The sequence below is a fragment of the Salmo salar genome, chromosome ssa09, assembly GCF_905237065.1.
Source record: "Salmo salar chromosome ssa09, Ssal_v3.1, whole genome shotgun sequence".
Lineage (NCBI taxonomy): Eukaryota > Metazoa > Chordata > Actinopteri > Salmoniformes > Salmonidae > Salmo > Salmo salar.
Genome location: NC_059450.1, coordinates 110,701,702 through 110,727,707, shown reverse-complemented (window position 1 = coordinate 110,727,707; position 26,006 = coordinate 110,701,702). Strand labels below are relative to the sequence as shown.

Here is a 26,006-nt window from a genome sequence, read left to right as displayed (position 1 = left end):
CAAAGTGGTTTTCCAATCTCTCTTATAGTTGTGTGTTTATGTTCCTTTCCATACAACATTTGAAGTGCATGAACCACTAAAATGTTATTCGGCATGCAGCCCCTCAAGAAAATAACATGTCAAACAAGGATACACCATTTTAATTTGTTTTAGAGGTTTGTTTAGGCAGAAATAGTGAATGTCATTGTCTTAGCGAAAATCTTCTGATTCAAAAGACCATTTAGTTGCGTTGACTGAAGAAATGACTGGAAATACGAAAAAGGCGTCACATAATATTCATTATAATATGAAGGGTATAAGACACCAGATACTGTCCATGTACAACCAAGAAGAGTTAAGAGTTTAGTTCTAGAATTAAGTCACTCTGGTCTTGTGTTCTGGAATTTATACCACAGGAGAATATCAGACATTCATACCATTTGGTTTTGGGACATCAATCAACACATACAGCAGTCATCACTGTAGAAATACCCATGTAGTTCCCTGAAACAAAATCCTTCGATCATTCTCCAATCTTTTGGCAAAGATGACAAGGGTGTCCTTTCTTAAAAAGGGGAAAAGAGAAATAGGAAAAAGGGAATGGACAGATGGTAGTTGATCATCTTTGATCTTGTGAGGGACCATGAAACCACTTGATGTGTAGAGGAATACTGGAAACAGGTGATGACGGTAGGGCTCCTGATATTACATTCCCATTCGAATGCTTTGAATGATCTGGAAGATTGCTGAAACAAAATATCAGAGGACTCTATTAAGCATTCGATAAGTTTGGGGGGGGGTGTAAATAGGGCCCTCAATCACATTACAGAACTGAGGTTTATGTACTCTTGATTTACTGATTAATTTATCCCACTTGTGGAAGGGAAATAAACATTTGTGATAGTATGACGCTGCAAAAACAAGCCCATCTTATCTTTAGATTGAGCATTTTAATACAGAGGCTATTACTGCTTCTATCAAATAGCACAGGGGGACTGATTAGATTGTGATGAATCTGAAAAATGTATTGTGCTCCCATTCGCAGTAACCTACTAGCTATTGTGTTACTGTACAGCATACAGGCATGCAGAGGCCAAATTGAGCTCTGTACGCATCGCCATGCGCCTCCCAAATTGTGTAACAATGCGGAAGGCTCCGTATAGCTCCACATTGAGATGATTCGTTGACGATAGGTCCTGTTTGAACACAAACTCACTTCCTTGACAAAAGCTCTGCCTGCGATATACCGCGAAGAGCAAGAAGTATGAATGCCCAGACTTCTGCAGAGGCCGTATCACCATAAATGCTGCACGGCCAATGCAGACGTCAGATTGACCATGCAGCGCCTTTTCATATCCAAGGATCTTATTTTATTTTCAGATGTAGACTGGCTCTGGCAGCCAAAACCTCCATCTAAACGTTAATCAATTCTCAATTGCAATACGGTTCTAGAAACATGAAGCCCTTTCATATCACATAAAAATAATTTCACAAATGCAAATTATACACTTAATGTACATTATGTTATCCAGATTTATCGTAGTTACAGCCAACAGTATTTTCAGTGACAACATGTTTCTGGTGGCCTTCTTCCATTACACACAGGTATTTGAAGCATGCTTTATAGCTAATTAGCACAGGTGGTCGCCGTTGTCTTCCGCAAACACGCACTGTAACATGGAGAATGGAGGTGTGGTTGCTAGAAGATACTGACCCTACCGTTACACTCGTTTACAGTGAGCTGCACTGAGGTCGGGAACGCAATTAAAAAATTGTATTTGTCACATGTCCCGAATACAACAGGTATAATAATCCTTACAGTGAAATGCTTACTTACAAGCCCTTAACCAACAATGCAGTTCAGAAAAAATAAAGTGTTAAGAAAGTATTTACTAAATAAACTGAAGTAAACAATAAATACAAATTAAAATGAAAAAAAGAAATAGAAAAATAATTCAATAGCAACAATAAAATGAGAGTAACAAGGCTATATACAGGGGGTACCGGTCTAGAGCCAATTTGTGGGGGCACAGGTTAGTCGAGGTAATATGTACATGTAGGCAGAGGTAAAGTGACTATGCATAGATAATAAACAGAGAGTAGCAGCAGTGTAACAAAAAAAAAAAAAAGGGGGGGTGAATGCAAATAATCTGGGTAGCCATTTGATTAGCTGTTCAGGAGTCTTATGGCTTGGGGGTAGAAGCTGTTAAGAAACCTTTTGGACCAAGACTTGGCGCTCCAGTACCGCTTGCCGTGCGATAGCAGGGAGAACAGTCTTTGACTAGGGTGGCTGGAGTCTTTGACAATTTTTAGGGCCTTCCTCTGACACCGCCTGGTATAGAGGTCCTGGATGGCAGAAAGCTTGGCCTCAGTGATGTACTGGGGCATACGCACTACCCTCTGTAGTGCCTTGTGGTCGGAGGTCGAGCAGTTGCCATACCAACTAGTGGTGCAACCAGTCAGAATGCTCTCGATGGTGCAGCTGTAGAACTTTGAGGATCTGAGGACCCATGCCAAATTTGATCAGTCTCCTGAGGGGAAATAGGCGTCATCGTGCCCTCTTCACAACTGTCTTGGTGTGTTGATAGTTTGTTGGTGACGAGAGCTTCAAGTTCCTTGGTCCACAACATGCTACACTACAGCCCTGTCGATGAGAATGGGGGTGTGCTCAGCCCTCCTTTTCCTGTAGTCCACAATCATCTCCTTTGCCTTGATCATATTGAGGCACCACACGGCCAGGTCTCTGACCTCCTCCCTATAGGCCGTCTCATCGTTGTCGGTGAACAGGACTACCACTTTTGTGTCGTCTGCAAACTTAATGATGGTGTTGGAGTCATGCTTAGCCATGCAGTTATGAGTGAACAGGGAGTACCATGTCCCGTTGGTAGGATAGTCTTGATCGGAGCTCATCCAGTTTATTAACCAATGATTGCAAGTTGGCTAATAGGACTGATGGTAGAGGCGGATTACCCACTCGGTGTCGGATTCTTACAAGGCACCCTGACCTACAACCCATATATCTCTGTCTCTTCTTAATGTGAATGACGGGGATTTGGAACTTTGCCTCCGACTCGTCAAATAAAAAAAATCTTTGTCCAGTACGAGGAGAATGCCTCCCTGTTCTGATATCCAGAAGCTATTTCGGTCATACGAGACAGTGACAGAAATATAATATACAAAATAAGTTACAAATAATGTCAAAAAAACACTAAATAGCACAATTGGTTAGGAGCCTGTAAAACGGCAGCCATCTCCTCCGGCACCGTCAATTATTACTATTAACCATGACTGCAATCTGACCTCAGTTCAGCTCAGTGTAAATAAGCGTAATGGTAGGGTCGGTATCTTCTGGCAAGGCCGTGTGGGAACACTAACCAAAACCCTATAAAAAGATGTGTAGTAAATTATTAGATATATTTTTTTTTTAATTATTTCTTGCTGATATGTTTACAAAACTGTACCACAAGCCATGCATGTTCATGTTTAGACCTAGCCCTTGATCATGACTCTCAGTTCTGGAATGATGAAGGAGTCTTCTGTATGGGGGAGTTTTGTTAAGAGCCAAGACTCTCAGTCTGAACATTAAGACGAAACGCTCGTGTTAAGGTTTTGGAAGCATGAGGACCTTTTCTTTCATATCAGCTATTTTTTCTCTCCAAAAAACAAAACTTGATATACACGTTGTGTAGGGCTAGTATTCTCACAAAGCCATATCTCCATGTTACAGCGGGTGTTTACGGAAGACAAAGGGACCACCTGTGCTAATGAGTTATCTATAGCATGCTCTGAACACCTGTGTGTAAAGGATGAAGGCCGCCAGAAACATGTTGTCACTGAAAAATACTGTCGGCTGCAACTGTGATAAAGGTGGTTTAAAACAGTGTTGTGTAATTTAGCATTTGTGAAATTATTTTGATGTGATATGAAAGTAAAGGCTTTATGTTTCTATAACCATATCGCAATTGAGAATCGATTCAAGTTTAAGAGTACCGTATGTCTTTTTTGACTGCTATAGCCAGTCTACCTCAGAAAAATAGCACAAGGTCCTTGGACCTGAAGGAGTAACGGTAAGCTCATTGAGTGTACATATTGGGCTAGTTCAGACCAATCAGAAGAAGTTGTTCATCAATAGGGGCTAAAGGTAGTTATAGCGTCTATGAATAGGGTACTCTTAACCTGAATCACGTAATATTAGCCGCTCTAACACAAATTGGTTTATTATGAGACTTTGGCCTCGAGAAATGTAAAATGTTCTAAAACATGGGGGAATAAACCAATCATTTATAACATGTGTTTGTATATATCATTGGAAAAGAAACATTCGTGTACACTGTACATATATGCATTTACCTGATCCGCAGACGACAAAGATGAATAACGCCAGAAGCCATGGTCCCACTGCCACCTTGTCATCACCTGGATTTCTCTGCAGAAATAGATCAGAAACCAACATCAAGATGCATCAAAATGTTAAAGTAAACTTTTAGATATTTTGAAACCATTCAAACAAGTAGCTTGGCTATTATTTCAAGCAAAATAGAAATGCATCTAGAAGACTTCACTGACTATTGATTGATTGTATCTCAAAACTTGCCGTGGATTTGGCCACATTGCCTCTCAGCGTGATGTTTTTGCTGTGTTTCTCGTTGGCCGTGCGTATTCTCTGTTTTGCCACCATTGTTTAAGCTTATTGTAGCCTTTTAGCGATCGATTACTTATGAAGTTGTAGCTGTCAAATGTATACAGTAGGCTAATTTCCAGAGCTCGGTCGCCGTTTAGTGATGAGTGAATGCTGGAGTTCGGGCGTAATGGACTTGACTCATTTTAGACCATTCCATTGGTCCTTCAGTGAAATCTGCATCCACCGGGCAGCGTGTCTAGAGTTTGGCTACGTACACACAATGTAGACCACTCCCACACAGGAAGGGCAATTCCTTGGTCTTGTCATTCCACAAATCGTCTTTCGTTTCATAGAAAGAATGGCTAAAAGCGATTCATTTTGTAATTTTTTTTATCGATCAACATGTATTTGTTAGTAAACAACATTCAATGCAGGAGTGAATTTATTATGGCAAAACATGTGATTAGTCACACATTTTCTGATGATGTGGCCAACGTTCCAATGACACGCCCCTTCTTTCTTGAGACTGGCATTTCCTTTTGCAGATTATTCTCTTTCCGGTACATCATGGCTCCCCCCACACCTCTCTTAGCAGGTGGGTTATTTCATTGAAGAGTAAATTCTTTATTTGTTGTTTACGTATTGTTTTAGATGTTAACCTGGGTTGTAGAATATACGCCACGGCCACTCTGAACTGTCAAGTGTTTTGGAATGTTGAATCATTTCCTTACTTTCGATTGTGACCTGCTCTTGTCAGAGTAATGTTACAAGCTTGCCAAATGTTTTCTAAACATTTTGCCAGATGCTGTAGCATGCTGTAGTATTATATCTTGCAAGCCCAGTTCCGTTCAAATCAGATTTACCTCCTGATGATAATGTAGCTAATTCTTTCATCTTACATAGCTATTACATCAGTGATTTTAGACTAACTGCTGCTGTTATTGTGATCACAGTCCGGGGATCTGACGGGACAGTGCTGCTCCGTGGACCACCAAACTGCGAGAAGAATGCAGATTTTCAAAGGTCATTCCCGTTCTATCAGACGTAACATAATGTTACATTGTTAGACAAATCAATCACTGTGCATGTGTTGCAAATGCAATTTTATTTATTAAACCTTTCATTTTCAGGGACCCTCGGCAAAGTAGATATGTTGCTTTCAGCAAGGATGGGACATTGTTTGCATGGTGCAATGGAGAGAAGTAAGAAAAGCTACATCATAACACTAAATCTGCATCCCAAATGGCACACGATTTCCTATATAGTACACCAGTTTTGCCCCGAGCCCAATGTATCAGTACACAGAAGTAGTATAAAACCCTTGCATGCTGTAGTGTGAGTGACATTAGTCATGTAGACTACTTCTTAAGTCATTGGAATCTTTTGCATGCATTGAGACTCTGGTCCGATCACAGTAGTTGTCATGCCCATGTTTTGTTTGTCAGGGTCACTGTTGTGAAGGTTGCAGATGGCTCACAAGTCAGGTCATTTGACCTTCCAAAGACTGCAATGTTGGAGTTCTCTCCGCTGAACACTGTACTGGCTACATGGCAGGTGTATAGCAGTAAGTTTACATAACTACATTGAAATGCAATACAAATTCTAACACGGTTTGATTAGATGATGAAAATGGAAAGCACTGACTATTGATATTGTGCTCCTTAGCCTTTTTCTGGAATCTATTAATGACTAAAGGGCTCGACACACTACGCAAATGGAGCGACGGAGCATCACTTTCTACGTACAGTAGTTCTATGTACTTTCGTTTCACTGAATTTTTGTCCAGCGGAATTTTTTTAACAGACCGTATGTCACTCTGTTTGCGTAGTGTGTAGAACCCTTAAGCGGGCACACAAGTAGGGAGTCTAAATGTATTATGTTTTAAACTAGATATAATTTAAATGTCATGTCCATTTATGGTTTGTGGTTGGTTGTGCTGCACTAGCACTCATCTTTACAATAGGTAATGTAATGGTATTTTCCCTTTCTCTTGTCAGAGACACAAGAAAACCCACAGGGAGATGCCAACTTGCAGCTGTGGGATTTGCAAACTGGGACCTGCCTCAAGGCTCTCTACCATAAGAAGGTACAGGGATGGTGAGTTTGCACGGTTTTCTATTATTGTGTGTTTGTCCATCTGAGGAAATACAGAGGATTAGCAAGCAGCATAACACCCTGCTTGCCTCTGAAGCTAAGTAGGGTCGGTCCTGTTCGGTCCCTGGATGGGAAATCAGATGCTGCTGGAAGTGGTGTTGAAGGTCCAGTAGGGGGCACTCTTCCCTCTGGTCTAAGGAGATTCCAATGCCCCGGGACAGTGAAGGGAACATTGCCCTGCGTAAGGTGCCGTCTTTCAGATGGGCCATTCGAACGGATGTCCTGACTCTCTGTGGTCACTAAAGATCCCATGGCACCTATCATAAAAGTAGGGGTGTTAACCGTGGTGTCTTGGTTAAAATCCCAATCTGGCCCCTTTCAATCATCCTCAGCTTCCAATTGGCTCATTCATCCCCTTTCCTTCCCCCTGTAACTCTTCCCCAGGTCATTGCTGTAAAAGAGAATATGTTCTCAGTCAACTTACCTGGTAAAATAAGGGTAAATAACTAAATGAGTATGTGTTGCCCATCACAATATGACTGAATTAGAACCTGGGTCTCCTGTGTGGCCGCTAAGCTAAATCCTAGGCCCAAGTCTTGGACAAGGTTATCAAATCAAATTTTATTGGTCACATACACAGCAGATGTTAATGCAAGTGTAGCGAAATGCTTGTGCTTCTAGTTCCAACAATGCAGTAATATCTAACAAAATCCCCAGAACTGCCTTATACACACAAATGTAAAGGTATGAATAAGAATATGTACATATGGATGAGCGATGGCCGTGCGGCATAGACAAGATTCAGTAGATGGTATAGAATACAGTATATACATATGAGATGAGTATTGTAGGATATGTAGACATTATTAAAGTGTCGTTATTTAAAGTGACTAGTGATACCTTTTATTAAATCCATTTATTAAAGTGGCCAGAGATTTGAGTCTATATGTTGGCAGCAGCCACTCTGTTAGTGATGGCCTTGAGATAGACTGAAAAACAGGTTCTCTCTGTCCCGGCTTTGATGCACCTGTACTGACCTCGCCTTCTGGACGATAGCAGGGTGAACAGGCAGTGGCTCGGGTGGTTGTTGTCCTTGATGATCTTTCTGGCCTTCCTGTGACATTGGGTGCTGTAGGTGTTCTGGGGGGGCAGGTAGTTTGCCCCTGGTGATGCGTTGTGCAGACCGCACTACCCTCTGGAGAGCCTTACGGTTGTGGGCGGAGCAGTTGCCGTACCAAGCGGTGATACATTCTGAAAGGATGCTCTCGATTGTGCATCTGTAAAAGGATGCCAAATTTCTTCAGCCTCCTGACGTTGAAGAGGTGCTGTTGCGCCTTCTTCACCACGCTGTCTGTGTGGCTGGACCATTTCAGTTTGTCCATGATGTGTACGCCGAGGAACTTAGAACTTTCCACCTTCTCCACTACTGTCCCATTGATGTGGATAGGGGGATGCTTCCACTGCTGTTTCCTGAAGTCCACAACCTCATCCTTTGTTTTGTTGACATTGAGTGAGAGGTTATTTTCCTGACACCACATTCCGAGGGCCCTAACCTCTTCCCTGTAGGCCGTCTCGTCGTTGTTGGTAATCAAGCCTACCACTGTAGTGTCGTCTGCAAACTTTATGATTGAGTTGGAGGTCACGCAGTCATGGGTGAACAGGGAGTACAGGAGAGGGTTGAGAATGCACCCTTGTGTGGCCCCAGTGTTGAGGTTCAACGGGGTGGAGATGTTGTTTCCTACCCTCACCACCTGGGGGCGGCCCGTCAGAAAGTCCAGGACCCAATTGTACAGGGCGTGGTCGAGGCCCAGGGTTTCAAGCTTAATGACAAGTTTTGAGGGTACTATGGTGTTAAATGCTGAGGTTTAGTCAATAAACAGCATTCTTACGTTGGTATTCCTCTTGTCCAGATAGGGCAGGGCAGTGTGATTGCGACGTCTGTGGACCTATTGGGGCGGTAAGCAAATTGGAGTGGGTCTAGGGTATCAGGTAGGGTGGAGGTGATATGATTCTTGACTAGTCTCTCAAAGCACTTCATGATGACAGAAGTGAGTGCTACGGGGCAATAGTAATTTAGTTCAGTTACCTTAGCTTTCTTGGGAACAGGAACAAAGGTGGCCATCTTGAAGCATGTGGGCACAGCAGACTTGGATAGGGATTGATTGAATATGTACGTAAACACACCAGCCAGCTGGTCTGCGCATGCTCTGAAGACGCGGCTAGGGATGCTGTCTGGGCCGGCAGCCTTGCGAGGGTTAACGCGTTCAAATGTTTCACTCACGTTGGCCACGGTGAAGGAGAGCCCACAGGCTTTGGTAGCGGCCCGTGTCAGTGACACTGTATTGTCCTCAAAGCGAGCAAAGAAGTTGTTTAATTTGTCTGGGAGCAAGATATTGATGTCCGTGATGGGGCTGGTTTTCTTTTTGTAATCCGTGATTGACTGTAGACCCTGCCACATACGTCTCGTGTTTGAGCTGTTGAATTGCAACTCTACTTTGTCTCTATACTGACGCTTCGCTTGTTTGATTGTCTTGCGGAGGGAATAGCTACACTGTTTGTATTCGGTCATGTTTCCAGTCGCCTTGCCATGATTAACCTCTTACATCTAGACGTTCCGCTAGCGGAACACCTGCTCTAATATCCAATGATAGGCGTGGCGCGAATTACAAATTCCTCAAAAATACAAAAACTTCAATTTTTCAAACATATGACTATTTCACAGCATTTTAAAGATAAGACTCTCCTTTATCTAACCACACTGTCCGATTTCAAAAAGGCTTTACAACGAAAGCAAAACATTAGATTATGTCAGCAGAGTACCAAGCCAGAAATAATCAGACACCCATTTTTCAAGCTAGCATATAATGTCACAAAAACCCAGAAGACAGCTAAATGCAGCACTAACCTTTGATGATCTTAATCAGATGACAACCCTAGGACATTATGTTATACAATACATGCATGTTTTGTTCAATCAAGTTCATATTTATATCAAAAACCAGCTTTTTACATTAGCATGTGACGTTCAGAACTAGCATACCCCCCGCAAACTTCCGGCGAATTCACTAAGAATTTACTAAAATACTCACGATAAACGTTCACAAAAAGCATAACAATTATTTTAAGAATTATAGATACAGACCTCTATGCACTCGATATGTCCGATTTTAAAATAGCTTTTTGGTGAAAGCACATTTTGCAATATTCTAAGTACATAGCCCAGCCATCACGGGCTAGCTATTTAGACACCCGGCAAGTTTAGCACTCACCAATATCAGGTTTACTATTATAAAAGTTTGATTACCTTTTGTTGTCTTCGTCAGAATGCACTCCCAGGACTGCTACTTCAATAACAAATGTTGGTTTGGTCCAAAATAATCCATCGTTATATCCGAATAGCGGCGTTTTGTTCGTGCGTCCCAGACACTATCTGAAATGGTAAATCAGGGTCGTGCGCATGGCGCAATTCGTGACAAAAAAAATCTAAATGTTCCATTACCGTACTTCGAAGCATGTCAACCGCTGTTTAAAATCCATTTTTATGCCATTTTTCTCGTAAAAAAGCGATAATATTCCGACCGGGAATCTCCTTTTAGCTAAACAGAGGAAAGTAAACAAAGCTTTCGGTCGACGCGGGCACGAGCCTGAGTCTCACAGTACTGTAACCAGCCACTACCCAAACGCGCTACTTTTTTTCAGCCAGAGCCTGCAAAGCCACGATTCAGCTTTTTACCGCCTTCTGAGACCCTTTGGCAGCCGTAGGAAGTGTCACGGGACAGCTAAGATCCTCACTCTTCAATAAACAGAGACAAGAAGAACGACACCTTGTCAGACAGGCCACTTCCTGCCTGAAACCTTGTCAGGTTTTTGCCTGCCAAATGAGTTCTGTTATACTCACAGACACCATTCAAACAGTTTTAGAAACTTTAGGGTGTTTTCTATCCATATGTAATGGATAGAAAAGTATATGCATATTCTAGTTACTGGGTAGGAGTGGTAACCAGATTAAATCGGGTACGTTTTTTATCCAGCCGTGAAAATACTGCCCCCTAGCCATAACAGGTTGAAAGCGGTGGTTCGCGCTTTCAGTTCTACGCGAATGCTGGAATCAATCAACGGTTTCTGGTTAGGGAAGGTTTCAATAGTCACAGTGGGTACAACATCACCAATGCACTTGCTATTAAACTCGCTCACAGAGTCAGCATGTTGTTGTCTGAGGCTACCCGGAACATATCCCAGTCCACGTGATCGAAGCAATCTTGAAGCGTGGAATCCGATTGGTCAGATCAGCACTGGATAGAACTGAGCATGGGCGTTTCCTGTTTTATTTTCTGTCTATAGGCTGGGAGCAACAAAATGGAGTCATGGTCTGGTTTGCCAAAGGGAGGGCGGGGGAGGGCTTTGAATGTATCGCGGAAGTTAGAGTAGCAATGATCCAGAATGTTACCAGCTCGTGTCGTGCATTCCATATGCTGACAGAATTTAGAAAGCCTTGTTCTCAGATTAGCTTTGTTAAAATCCCCAGATATAATAAATGCAACCTCAGGATATATGGTTTCCAGTTTACATAGAGTCCAGTGAAGTCCTTTCAGGGCCGTCGAGGTATCTGCTTGGGGGGGATATACGGCTGTGACTATAATCGAAGAGAATTCTCTTGGTAGATAATACAATCGGCATTTGATTGTAAGGAATTCTAGGTCAGGTGAACAAAAGGACTTGAGTTCCTGTTCTTATGATTACACCACGAGCCGTTAATCATAAGGCATACACCCCTGCCCTTCTTCTTACCAAAGAGATGTTTGTTTGCCGGCGCGATAAGTGAAGAAACCAGGTGGCTGTACCGACTGACAACATCCCAAGTGAGCCATGTTTCCATGAAACAGAGAATGTTACAATCTCTGTCTCTCTGGAAGGCAACTCGTGCCCTAATTTCGTCCACCTTGTTATCTAGAGATTGGACATTGGCAAGTAATATGCTCGGAAGCAGTGGATGGTGTGCTCGCCTTCTAAGTCTGACCAGTAGGACGCTCCGTCTGCCTCTCCTGCGGCGACCGCGTTGTTATGGGTTGGCCTCTGGGATAAGATCCCATGTCCAGGGTGGAGGTCCAAACAAAGGATCTGCTTCGGGAAAGTCGTGTTCCTGGTCGTAATGTTGGTAAGTTGACGTCGCTTTTATATCCAGTAGTTCTTCACGGCTGTATGTAATACAGTGAGGGGAAAAAGTATTTGATCCCCTGCTGATTTTGTACATTTGCCCACTGACAAAGAAATGATCAGTCTAATTTTAATGGTAGGTTTATTTGAACAGTGAGAGACAGAATAACAACAACAAAATCCAGAAAAACGCATGTCAAAAATGTTATAAAATGATTTGAATTTTAATGAGGGAAATAAGTATTTGACCCCCTCTGCAAAACATGACTTAGTACTTGGTGGCAAAACCCTTAATGGCAATCACAGAGGTCAGATGTTTCTTGTAGTTAGCCACCAGGTTTGCACACGTCTCAGGAGGGATTTTGTCCCACTCCTCTTTGCAGATTTTCTCCAAGTCATTAAGGTTTCGAGGCAGACGTTTGGCAACTCGAACCTTCAGCTCCCTCCACAGATTTTCTATGGGATTAAGGTCTGGAGACTGGCTAGGCCACTCCAGGACCTTAATGTGCTTCTTCTTGAGCCACTCCTTTGTTGCCTTGGCTGTGTGTTTTGGGTCATTGTCATGCTGGAATAACCATCCATGACCCATTTTCAATGCCCTGGCTGAGGGAAGGAGGTTCTCACCCAAGATTTGACGGTACATGGCCCCGTCCATAGTCCCTTTGATGCTGTGAAGTTGTCCTGTCCCCTTAGCAGAAAAACACCCCCAAAGCATAATGTTTCCACCTCCATGTTTGACGGTGGGGATGGTGTACTTGGGGTCATAGGCAGCATTCCTCCTCCTCCAAACACGGCAAGTTGAGTTGATGCCAAAGAGCTCCATTGTGGTCTCATCTGACCACAACACTTTCACCCAGTTGTCCTCTGAATCATTCAGATGTTCATTGGCAAACTTCAGACGGGCATGTACAGTGGGGCAAAAAAGTATTTAGTCAGCCACCAATTGTGCAAGTTCTCCCACTTAAAAAGATGAGAGAGGCCTGTAATTTTCATCATAGGCACACCTCAACTATGACGTACGAAATGAGAAAGAATCCAGAAAATCACATTGTAGGATTTTTAAGTAATTTATTTGCAAATTATGGTGGAAAATAAGTATTTGGTCACCTACAAACAAGCAAGATTTCTGGCTCTCACAGACCTGTAACTTCTTCTTTAAGAGGCTCCTCTGTCCTCCACTCGTTACCTGTATTAATGGCACCTGTTTGAACTTATCAGTATAAAAGACACCTGTCCACAACCTCACAGTCACACTCCAAACTCCACTATGGCCAAGACCAAAGAGCTGTCAAAGGACACCAGAAACAAAATTGTAGACCTGCACCAGGCTGGGAAGACTGAATCTGCAATAGGTAAGCAGCTTGGTTTGAAGAAATCAACTGTGGGAGCAATTATTAGGAAATGGAAGACATACAAGACCACTGATAATCTCCCTCGATCTGGGGCTCCACGCAAGATCTCACCCCGTGGGGTCAAAATGATCACAAGAACGGTGAGCAAAAATCCCAGAACCACACGGGGGGACCTAGTGAATGACCTGCAGAGAGCTGGGACCAAAGTAACAAAGCCTACCATCAGTAACACACTACGCCGCCAGGGACTCAAATCCTGCAGTGCCAGACGTGTCCCCCTGCTTAAGCCAGTACATGTCCAGGCCCGTCTGAAGTTTGCTAGAGAGCATTTGGATGATCCAGAAGAGGATTGGGAGAATGTCATATGGTCAGATGAAACCAAAATAGAACTTTTTGGTAAAAACTCAACTCGTCGTGTTTGGAGGACAAAGAATGCTGAGTTGCATCCAAAGAACACCATACCTACTGTGAAGCATGGGGGTGGAAACATCATGCTTTGGGGCTGTTTTTCTGCAAAGGGACCAGGACGACTGATCCGTGTAAAGGAAAGAATGAATGGGGCCATGTATCGTGAGATTTTGAGTGAAAACCTCCTTCCATCAGCAAGGGCATTGAAGATGAAACGTGGCTGGGTCTTTCAGCATGACAATGATCCCAAACACACCGCCCGGGCAACAAAGGAGTGGCTTCGTAAGAAGCATTTCAAGGTCCTGGAGTGGCCTAGCCAGTCTCCAGATCTCAACCCCATAGAAAATCTTTGGAGGGAGTTGAAAGTCCGTGTTGCCCAGCGACAGCCCCAAAACATCACTGCTCTAGAGGAGATCTGCATGGAGGATTGGGCCAAAATACCAGCAACAGTGTGTGAAAACCTTGTGAAGACTTACAGAAAACGTTTGACCTGTGTCATTGCCAACAAAGGGTATATAACAAAGTATTGAGATAAACTTTTGTTATTGACCAAAATACTTATTTTCCACCATAATTTGCAAATAAATTAATAAAAAATCCTACAATGTGGTTTTCTGGATTTTTTTTTTCTTCTCATTTTGTCTGTCATAGTTGAAGTGTACCTATGATGAAAATTACAGGCCTCATCTTTTTAAGTGGGAGAACTTGCACAACTGGTGGCTGACTAAATACTTTTTTGCCCCACTGTATATGTGCTTTCTTGAGCAGGGGGACCTTGCGGGCGCTGCAGGATTTCAGTCCTTCATGGCGTAGTGTGTTAGCCACCAAGAAAACAAGTGGTATGTTCCCAGCTGCCTTGAGATCATTGGCAAGATCCTCCAGTGTAGTTCTGGGCTGATTCCTCACCGTTCTCATGATCATTGCAACTCCACGAGGTGAGATCTTGCATGGAGCCCCAGGCCGGAGGAGATTAACAGTTCTTTTGTGTTTCTTCCATTTGCGATTAATCGCACCAACTGTTGTCACCTTCTCACCAAGCTGCTTGGCAATGGTCTTGTAGCCCATTCCAGCCTTGTGTAGGTCTACAATCTTGTCCCTGACATCCTTGGAGAGCTCTTTGGTCTTGGCCATGGTGGAGAGTTTGGAATCTGATTGATTTATTGCTTCTGTGGACAGGTGTCTTTTATACAGGTAACAAATTGAGATTAGGAGCACTCCCTTTAAGAGTGTGCTCCTAATCTCAGCTCGTTACCTGTATAAAAGACACCTGGGAGCCAGAAATCTTTCTGATTGAGAGGGGGTCAAATACTTATTTCCCACATTAAAATGCAAATCAATTCATAACATTTTTGACATGTGTTTTTCTGGATTTTCTTGTTGTTATTCTGTCTCTCACTGTTCAAATAAACCGACCATTAAAATTATAGACTGATCATTTCTGTCAGTGGGCAAACGTACAAAATCAGCAGGGGATCAAATACTTTTTTCCCCTCACTGTAACACTTGAGATTTTCTGGGCTATCAATGTAAGAAATAATACATTTAAAAAAATATACACTGCTCAAAAAAATAAAAGGAACACTTAAACAACACAATGTAACTCCAAGTCAATCACACTTCTGTGAAATCAAACTGTTCACTTAGGAAGCAACACTGATTGACAATAAATTTCACATGCTATTGTGCAAATGGAATAGACAACAGGTGGAAATTATAGGCAATTAGCAAGACACCCCCAATAAAGGAGTGGTTCTGCAGGTGGGGACCACAGACCATTTCTCACGTCCTATGCTTCCTGGCTGATGTTTTGGTCACTTTTGAATGCTGGCGGCGCTTTCACTCTAGTGGTAGCATGAGACGGAGTCTACAACCCACACAAGTGGCTCAGGTAGTGCAGCTCATCCAGGATGGCACATCAACGCGAGCTGTGACAAGAAGGTTTGCTGTGTCTGTCAGCGTAGTGTCCAGAGCATGGAGGCGCTACCAGGAGACAGGCCAGTACATCAGGAGACGTGGAGGAGGCCGTCGGAGGGCAACAACCCAGCAGCAGGACCGCTACCTCCGCCTTAGTGCAAGGAGGAGCAGGAGGAGCACTGCCAGAGCCCTGCAAAATGACCTCCAGCAGGCCACAAATGTGCATGTGTCTGCTCAAACTGTCAGAAACAGACTCCATGAGGGTGGTATGAGGGCCCGACGTCCACAGGTGGGGGTTGTGCTTACAGCCCAACACCGTGCAGGACGTTTGGCATTTGCCAGAAAACACCAAGATTGGCAAATTTGCCACTGGCGCCCTGTGCTCTTCACAGATGAAAGCAGGTTCACACTGAGCACGTGACAAACGTGACAGAGTCTGGAGACGCTGTGGAGAACGTTCTGCTGCCTGCAACATCCTCCAGCATGACCAGTTTGGCGGTGGGTCAGTCATGGTGTGGGGTGGCATTTCTTTGGGGGGCCGCACAGCCCTCCATGTGCTCGCCAGAGGTAGCCTGACTGCCATTAGGTACCGAGATGAGATCCTCAGACCCCTTGTGAGACCATATGCTGGTGTGGTTGGCCCTGGGTTACTCCTAATGCAAGACAATGCTAGACCTCATGTGGCTGGAGTGTGTCAGCAGTTCCTGCAAGAGGAAGGCATTGATGCAATGGACTGGCCCGCCCGTTCCCCAGACCTGAATCCAATTGAGCACATCTGGGACATCATGTCTCGCTCCATCCACCAATGCCATGTTGCACCACAGACTGTCCAGGAGTTGGTGGATGCTTTAGTCCAGGTCTGGGAGGAGATCACTCAGGAGACCATCCGCCACCTCATCAGGAGCATGCCCAGGCATTGTAGGGAGGTTATAAAGGCACGTGGAGGCCTCACACACTACTGAGCCTCATTTTGACTTGTTTTAAGGACATTACATCAAAGTTGGATCAGCCTGTAGTGTGGTTTTCCACTTTAATTTTGAGTGTGACTCCAAATCCAGACCTCCATGGGTTGATAAATTGGATTTCCATTGATTATTTTTGTGTGATTTTGTTGTCAGCACATTCAACTATGTAAAGAAAAAAGTATTTAATAAGATTATTTCATTCATTCAGATCTAGGATGTTATTTTAGTGTTCCCTTTATTTTTTTGAGCAGTATATATTACTGCGTAGTTTCCTAAAGACCTGAAGTGAGGCGACCATCTCTGTCGGCGCCATGATGACACAATTGTTCCCTGTGTGTGTGTCCAGGAGTTGTTCCCTATGTGTGTCCAAGAGTTGTTCCCTAGATTACTGATCATGTGAGTGTGATTCAATGAACCATCTCTGTTACACAGATGATGCACTTGGGAAGGCTAGATAATGTCTGCCACCACTTTATCATTATCACCCCTCACTGCTTTGAATAGAAACTGAAAATTATGATAGTTTTTAGTTATATGTTTGCATCATGACCTTTATTTTCTGAACAGATTGTTTTTGTCTTGTCAATGTGTACAGGTGTCCAAGCTGGTCAGATGATGAGAAGATTGCAGTCAGGAGTGTTAACAATGAACTTCATTTTTTTGAGAACAACGATTTTAGTAAGTATCTTTCTTGTCCACATAGATTTTATTTATTGAAAGTTTATTCAACCAGGAATTCCCATTGAGGTCAAGAGATCTCCTTAACAATGGATAAATAGCCATGATGTCAGCTCCATACTGATGTGACACACAGAACCAAGCATTTATTGAGAGCACTAGGTAGCGCTTGTGCACTTTCTATAATAAAAGTAACAATATTTGTATTAGTTAATTGTCTCTTTTTCCAGACACCATTGCCAATAAGCTTCACTTGCAGAAGGTGTCCGAGTTTGTGCTGTCCCCGGGAAGTCAGCCTAGTAAGGTATACCTCGGTTTTATCTTGTTTCCTGCCGATAAACTTAACAATTCATATATCTATTTGGTTAGCTGACTGTAGAAGAGGGTATTGACATTTGCCACTGTGTTTCTGCTGAAGGTGGCTGTTTATGTCCCTGGGAGCAAAGGTGCCCCCTCGTTTGTCCGGCTATACCGGTACCCCAACTTTGGTGGCCCGACCTGTGCTCTGGCCAACAAGAGTTTCTTTAAGGCTGACAGGGTGACCATGCTGTGGAACAAAAAAGGTTGGTCAATGTTTATAATAGAATTATGTTAAGTAAATGTTATGGAGAATGTGTGGTTTGCGTTATCCTAATAGTTTGTTGTTGTAGAAGATGAATGCCATGACGGCTTTATTATATATTTTTTCAATCAGCCACTGCGGTTCTGGTGCAGGCCAACATAGAGGTGGATAAAACGGGGGCCTCATACTATGGAGAACAGACTTTACACTACTTGGCCACCAATGGGGAGACTTCTGCCGTGCAGCTACGCGAGTCTGCATAATTTTTATATAGTGTGTTTTTACTCCACTTTACTTATTTGTACGTCTGAAGGCAAAGATATGTAAAATACCAGTGGAGCTACACTGGCGCGATGGTCATTCAGTATGTTTTTTATCTGTAACACGGAACCCAAACCGGCTGCGCGCGTGCGCCATCATGCATAAATGTATTTTGTCCCCCCACACTAAACGCGATCACGACACGCAGGTTAAAATATCATAACAAACTCTGAACCAATTACATTAATTTGGGGGCAGGTCAAAAAGCATTAAACCTTTTATGGCAATTTAGCTAGCTAGCTTGCACTTGCTAGCTAATTTGTCCTGTTTAGCTAGCTTGCTGTTGCTAGCTAATTTGTCCTGCGATATAAACATTGAGTTGTTATTTTACCTGACATGCACAAGGTCCTCTACTTCGCCAATTAATCCACACACAAAACGGTCAACCGAATTGTTTCTAGTCATCTCTCCTCCTTCCAGGCTTTTTCTTCTCTTGACTTTATATTGCGATTGGCAACTTTCATAAATTAGGTGCATTACCGCCACTGACCTCGTTCGTCTTTCAGTCACCCACGTGGGTATACCTACGTGCCATCTCATTGGTTATCTGCTTCTATAAACCAATGAGGAGATGGGAGAGGCAGGACTTGCAGCGTGATCTGCGTCACAAATAAAACTGACTTCTATTATAGCCCTTGGCAACGCAGATGCTCGTTGGCGCGCGTGAGCAGTGTGGGTGCAATAATTTAATAATATAGATTTCTACATTTATTTTGCAATGCACGCGTCGCGAGCGGTGTAGTCAGCCTGTTACACTGGACTTATAGCTTTTGCCGGCGTGTGCGCGAGCCACATTATCAAGTGTTCTCGAGCGTGAGAAGCGCGTCATTCTTAAAAAAATATAACCAGAGCACAATTGTACACTGAGCAGCTCGAGCATCTCCTGGAGCCTCGCTGCTTACACCCAGGATTAATTTTAGATGATGCTCTGTGGTTCATAAACATATAGTATCTATCTGTGTTGTGAACAGAGAAGAACGGGCCCATCTACGATGTGGCATGGAGCCCAAGCTCCGCAGAGTTCTGCGTGGTCTATGGCTTCATGCCCGCCAAGGCTACTGTCTACAACCTGAAGTGCGACCCTGTCTTCGACTTCGGCACAGGCCCCCGCAATGCCGTCTACTACAGCCCCCAGGGCCACATCCTGGTCTTGGCCGGCTTCGGGAACCTGCGGGGCCAGATGGAGGTGTGGGATGTCAAGAAGTGGAAGCAGGTGTCCAAGCCCCAGGCGTCCGACTCCACCCACTTCGCCTGGTGCCCGGATGGTGAACACGTCGACCTGTGCCCCCCGGCTACGTGTCAGCAACGGCTACAAGATCTGGCACTACACCGGCACAGTTCTGTACAAGCAGGACACGCCGACGGGCACAGAGCTCTGGGAGACTGTGTGGCAGCCCTTCCCAGACGGGATGTTCCCTGAGAGGCCGGTGAAGTACCAGGCAGCACCCAGCGAGCTGGGCAGCACAGAAGCCAAGCCAGCTCAGGCCTACCGCCCTCCTGCCCTACGGAATAAACCGGTCACAGCCAGCTCCAAACTAGTGAGTAGAGGAGGGCCAGGGGTCAGGTTTTGGTTGTTTTCAGTAGGCATTCAATTGTAAAACAAAAATGAGCATTTTAAAGGGATAGTTCCTCAAATTCCAATTAGCATATTTCTTGTTTCATGTCCAAATCATATTTTAAGTAACTTTATTGAAGTCCACAATCGATTTTAGACACTTTGGGAGGATTTGGACATAAAATGCTAATATTAGTGATACCAAGCATTGGTTTTGTGCTGTAAATGCTGAAAAGTTAGCATTTGGAGACAGTGACCAGGCAAACCAAAGCATGGATTGCTGTCTTACCTTATCCATAGACTGATTACAGAGTAAGCAAACCAATATAGAATTTGGGTGAACTATCCTTTTAAAGGGCCAAATAAAGTTGTATTGTATTAAATCCACCCCTGATGAGGAAGACCTAATAGTGATGAAAAAGGTCCGTAAATATCCACTCTTTTTTCTGTCAGCATGAAGAGGAGCCTCCACAGAACATGAGGCCTGGCGCCACCGGGGACAAGCAGCTGTCCAAGACGGCTCTGAAGAACCAGAAAAAACGAGAGGCAAAGAAAGCAGCCAAACAGGTAAAGATGCTTTGCATGATCTTCTCCTAATGTGCTGGAATGTATGACTGAAGTGGAGAATTGCTCTTGTCTAAGTTATCAGATGGGGGGAGTGGAAGGTGGTTAGGTAAGCGATCAAGTTGTGTGTGATTTTTGTGACGTTTTAAAGCCTTCTAGGGTTGAACAAGTTGTGTTTTCTGCTTGTGTAGGAGATAAACCCAGATGCCCTTGAGCCCCAGTCAGATCCCTCTCCAGCCAGCAGCGCTCAGCCTGAACTCTCCTGTGGCGACCCAGAGACTGACAAGAAGATCAAGAACGTAAAGAAGGTGAAAAAATATGGTCACTGTTTAATAGTCAGTAGTAACTGTATCAGTTGGTGACTGAAGTACCTGTTAGTAAGCTGTTTGTGTTTCTTCCAAATTTACCTTACAGTATTTTTACAGATTCAATATGCGTCTTTGGGGAAGCAGGTTTTACTTCATAATGTAATTGACCTTTTAATTTTCACTGCAATGAAAAGGATTTATCACAAGCATACTGTCGACAAATGAGTCTTGAGTAAGTTTCACGTCAAGTGTTGCCCTTGGTGTTGAGAATGGCTTAGCTGTACATTAATTCTGTTCAATGCAAACTGACCCCTAGAAACTGAAAGCAATCGACGAGCTGAAAGCGCTGCAAGCAACTGGGAAAAGCATTCAAAAGAACCAGGTATTATTCTGGCAAACTACTGTCACGCACACGTTCAATAAATATCCAGTTTATACATTTGTATATTCAACTTGAAAATAGAGAATTGTTGCTAAAATGTGTTATTTTTGTCCCTTGTCGTTTCTCTTTTAGCTTGAAAAGATGGAAAAGGAGGCTCAACTCATGAAAGAGCTTGAGGATCTTCAACTAGTAGTATAAAAGAAAATATTTAATTTGTTCATGAAAACACAACATCCTTGCCATATGATCAAGAGCACACCCAAAGCTATCTATAATGGACACCCCCTCAATCTACACACAATACCCCATAATGACAAAGCAAAAACAGGTTTGACATTTTTGTAAATGTATAAAAAAAATAAAACCACATTTACATAAGTACTCAGACCCTTTACTCAGTTCTTTGTTGAAGCACTTTTGGCAGCGACTACAGCCTCGAGTCTTCTTGGGTATGACGCTACAAGCTTGGCACACCTGTATTTTGGGAGTTTCTTCCGTTCTTCTCTGCAAATACTCTCAAGCTCTGTCAGGTTAGATGGGGAGCGTCTGCACTGCTATTTTCAGGTCTCTCCAGAGATGTTCGATTGGGTTCAAGTCTGGGCTCTGGCTGGGCCACTCAACTCCTACATTGTCTTGCTTAGGGTTGTTGTCCTGTTGGAAGGTGAACCTTCGCCCCCAGTCTGATGTCCTGAGCGCTCTGGAGCAGGTTTTTATCAGGGATCTCTTTGCTCAGTTCATCTTTCCCTCGATCCTGACTAATCTCCCAATCCCTGACGCTGAAAAACATCCCCACAGCATGATGCTGCCACCACCATGCTTCACCGTAGGGATGGTATTGGCCAGGTGATGAGCAGTGCCTGGTTTCCTCCAGATGTGATGCTTGGCATTCAGGCCAAAGAGTCTTGGTTTCATCAGATCAGAGAATCTAGTTTCTCATGGTCTGAGAGTCCTTTAGGTGCCTTTTGGCAAACTGTCATGTTCCTTTTACTGTGGCCACTCTACAATAAAGGCCTGATTGGTAGAGTGCTGCAGAGATGGTTGTCCTTCTGGAAGATTCTCGCATCCCCACAGAGGAACTCTGGATCTCTATCAAAGTGAACATCGGGTTCTTGGTCACCTCCCTGACCAAGGCCCTTCTCCCCCGATTGCTCAGTTTGGCCGGGCGGCCAGCTCTAGGAAGAGTCTTGGTGGTTCCAAACTTCTTCCATTTAAGAATGATAGAGGCCACAGTGTTCTTGGACATTCAATGCTGCAGACATTTTTTGGTACACTTCCCCAGATCTGTGCTTTGACACAATCCTGTCTTGGAGTGCTACAGACAATTCCTTCGACCTCATTGACTTTACCACAGGTGGACTCCAATCAAGTTCTAGAAACATCAAGGATGATTCATGGAAACAGAATGCACCTGAGCTCAAATTCGAGTCATAGCAACGGGTCTGAATACTCATGCAAATAAGCTATTTGTTTTATTTTGATAAATTTGCTAAAATTAAAAAAATCTGTTTTCTCTTTGTCATTATGGGGTATTGTATGTAGATTGAGGGGGGAATTTTAGAATGAGGCTGTAACATAACAATGTGTAAACTGAAGGGGTCTGATTACTTTCCGAATGCACTGTATGTACAGGTTATTAAATCCATTGATGATACCTAATAAACACTTAAAGGTGTCAACAGCTAGAAATTGTTGGTTTTTACTTTAAGTTGAATGAACTCGTTTCAGTTCATTGAGATGTAAAAATACATTTTATTAAATGTATTCCCGCCAAAACAGTTATTCTTCATGGTTCCAATAAAAGGTTGCAAATTTCATTAATCGTCACCAAAAAAATTGGAGAATAGTTTGTGCGATATCACTTGATTGGCAATGCTTTTGACCCAATTCAATCACGGTTCTTCCTTGCCATTGGCTACCACACAACACACCGGTGATATTGTTCCCACCCACAAGGAAATGCCAGAGCTCTCCCACACTTTCACTGCACATCACGCATGCTCAATATTTTAAGGATGTTTGTGTGTTTGACTGTCGTGTCATTTCTCTTGATTCTACTGTTCCAAATAGCTGCTTCAACCCAAGGAGTCATTCGATTATTGTGCTTTTCAGCATGTGCCAATACGCATCCAGATCAGAACTCATGTGGACACCACCCGGTGTATGCGACAGTTCAGTGCATGAACATTTAATTCAAAATCGACCTCAAAAGTATCCCATGGGCGGGTATGTCACAGTCCGATGGATTCGCCAAAGACAAGGAAAACTGTCCAAAGATGATACGAGTGAAGAAAGCATGGCGAACAGCCGCCAGGTCATCGGAATAAACTTCTGTGGGTCCACGCCTCTGATGTTGCGTGTGGACGACTTGAATGCAGCCCGTGAACTAGGCATCATAGGGACCCTGGTGGGCGTCTCTGGCCCGACAACCTAGGCAGAACACCCAGTTTCTTCCCCCTCAAGCCCTACACGCTCAGTTTGGTTTAATTGATCCTTACAGAATCCCGAGGTGAATCCAGAGCAAGTGGAGCAGTACCATGTGGGACTCGAGAATAGCTTTGAGTGCCTTGGAGGACAGGAAGACGACATTGCTGAGAGTTATAACTGAGAAACATAATGGTGTTGGGGCCCATTACTCACATCAGATGACTAGTAGTAGCCCGAATACAGGCATTTGTACGGGACATGGCCATTCACAAGTGTCCTGGCACTGACGGCCAGGACACTTATATATAATAATAATTGATCAAATTTGATTGAGCTCAGCTCAGTGCATGATTCTAGTATTTTGCCAGTGGCTTTTTTTTGTCCGATCTTGCCAACTTGGGAAGCCCATCATTCTCTACAAAACAGAACCTATGGTCACGTGTCAGTCTTTCTATGAATCTCTTCTCTATCCCCTTTCTCTCAGGTGACCCCCTCTGTTTCCACGACCATTTCATGGCTGTATGCGTCTCCATGGACGACTCGATGCCCCTGTGTGATGTTCTGACCATTGCCAGTCGAGGGTCCAACGTGAAGAGACAGCCCTGCTGTGTTCATCAGGGGAAAGCCAGGATGATGACAGGGAGGAGGGGGTGTACACATCACAACAGTGGAGTGGAATGGTGTAGCACCACAGTGGCTAGACTATAGGTGGAAGCAATATGGCAACATCTCATCTAGCCAGAGGCTACATGTCACAACAGTGAAGTGGAATGTTGTAGGCAGCACCACAGTAGGACACCATATATGGTGATATCTTTCACTGAGCCAGAAGTTATAATAATGCTTATATCTTTCAAATTCATTCTTCAGCACAACAGGATTGCCAAGGGTTTAAATGGAAACGTTAGACCTCTCTGTAACTACCCCCCTCTAAGTAAATGAACTAACCAGTCACTGGAGTTCTGCAGCTGCAGAACATAATGAAATATTGTTAAACATTAATAAACATGATCTATAGGAGTACCCCTGTATGATGAGTCATTGTTATCAAAGCACTTGTGAATGCAACAAGGAAAATATGTGCCTCATCCCTTCCAGCACATGGATCATTTTATAACCCAATAAAACAATTGTGCTAAATTATACAATTAAACAGATGTTTTGAAAACAGTCCATGTGAAATCTTTGAAAGCTGACCAGGACCTGTACAGTGTTATATTTCCACTTGAAACATTAGAGTTTTTTGTTTTATACTGAACAAAAGTATAAACGCAACATGTAACAATTTCTAAGATTTTACTGAGTTACAGTTCATATGAGGATATCAGTCAATTGAAATGAAATCATTAGGCCCTAATCTATGGACTAAACATGACTGGGAATAGAGATATGCATCTGTTGGTCAAAGGAACCTTTAAAAAAAAAATGGATCTCAGGATCTCACAGTATTTCTGTGCATTCAAATTGCCATCGTTGTCCATAGCTTATGCTTGCCCATACCAAAACCCGACCGCCGCCATGGGGTACTCTGTTCACAACGTTGACATCAGCCAACCGCTCGCCCACAGGACGCCTTACACGTGGTCTGCGGTTGTGAGGCTGGTTGGACGTACTGCCAAATTCCTTAAAAACGGCTTATGGTAAAGAAATGAGCATTCAATTCTCCGGCAACAGCTCTGGTGGACATTCCTGCAGTCAGTATGTCAATTGCACGCTCCCTCAAAACTTGAGACATCTGTGGCATTGTGTTGTGTGACAAAGCTGCGCATTTTTGAGTGGGCTTTGACTGTCCCCAGCACAAGGTGCACTTGTGTAATGATCATGCTGTTTAATCTGCTTCCTGATATGCCACACCTGTCAGGTGGATGGATTATCTTGGCAAAGGAGAAATGCTCACTAACAGGAATGTGTGCACAAAATTTGAGAGAAAGAAGCCTTTTTGTGTATGGATCTTTTATTTCAGATCATGAAACATGGGACCAACACTTTACATGTTGCGTTTATATTTCTTGTTCAGTGTAGTTCAACAATTTTCTTGAGGAGATGTAATCAGTTTTATTAGTCATACCTAGTTGAATTACCATGGTTAAAAGGACATTAGGTCATAGTCCAAAATCTAAGTTTGTCTGTTTTCAGAGTTCAAAAGTGTTCTTCTGTTGAGATAAGTCCACGTCACAGGCCATCTGTTTTGTAGCTGCAGCCACGTCCCACAATCCAAAATTAATGGATTAGAATAGCACCACATTCTTTTTTATGCTTATATTTTCATTCATTTTGGGTTGAGCGGCAATGGGCATACAGCTACAGTGCATTCAGAAAGTATTCAGACCCCTTGACTTTTTCCACATTTTGTTATGTTATAGCCTTATTCTAAAATGGATTAAATTGTATTTTTCCCCTCACAAATCTACACAAAATACCCATAATGACAAAGCAAAAACTGTTTTTTTCAGTACTTTGTTGAAGCACCTTTGGCAGAAATTACAGCCGAGTCTTCTTGGGTATGATGCTAGAAGCTTAGGAGACCTGTATTTGGGGAGTTTCTCCTATTCTTCTCTGCAGATCATCTCAAGTTCTGTCAGGTTGGATGGGGAGCATCGCTGCACAGCTATTGTCAGGTCTCTCTAAAGATGTGCGATCGGGTTCAAGTCTGGGCTCTGGCTGGGCCACTCAAGGACATTGAGGCTTGTTCCAAAGCCACTCCTGCGTTGTCTTGGCTGTGTGC

The 26,006-nt window shown here is 43.4% G+C and overlaps 1 protein-coding gene and 1 pseudogene across 1 annotated transcript; one reads left to right on the top strand and one right to left on the bottom strand.

The window, feature by feature from the left end:
• Nucleotides 1-122: 122 nt before the first annotated feature.
• Nucleotides 123-4,971, bottom strand: LOC106612411 (stress-associated endoplasmic reticulum protein 1). The gene is made up of 3 exons (XM_014213515.2): nt 4,574-4,971; nt 4,330-4,405; nt 123-725 (listed from the first exon to the last, which is right to left on the bottom strand). Exons 1-3 carry the CDS (start codon nt 4,655-4,657, stop codon nt 685-687), a joined length of 201 nt encoding a protein of 66 aa, XP_014068990.1. The 5' UTR covers nt 4,658-4,971; the 3' UTR covers nt 123-684.
• LOC106612409 (eukaryotic translation initiation factor 2A-like) lies at nt 4,951-24,451 on the top strand (annotated as a pseudogene).
• Nucleotides 24,452-26,006: the final 1,555 nt, after the last annotated feature.

What these genes read in the sequence shown, in the direction of transcription:
- LOC106612411 (XM_014213515.2), bottom strand. Translation starts at nt 4,657, where the DNA reads ATGGTGGCAAAACAGAGAATACGCACGGCCAACGAGAAACACAGCAAA. An exon ending in GCAATGTGGCCAAATCCACG is followed by an intron (nt 4,406 to 4,573) that starts GCAAGTTTTGAG and finishes CTATTTCTGCAG; the next exon opens with AGAAATCCAGGTGATGACAA. An exon ending in CTTTGTCGTCTGCGGATCAG is followed by an intron (nt 726 to 4,329) that starts GTAAATGCATAT and finishes ATTTTGTTTCAG; the next exon opens with CAATCTTCCAGATCATTCAA.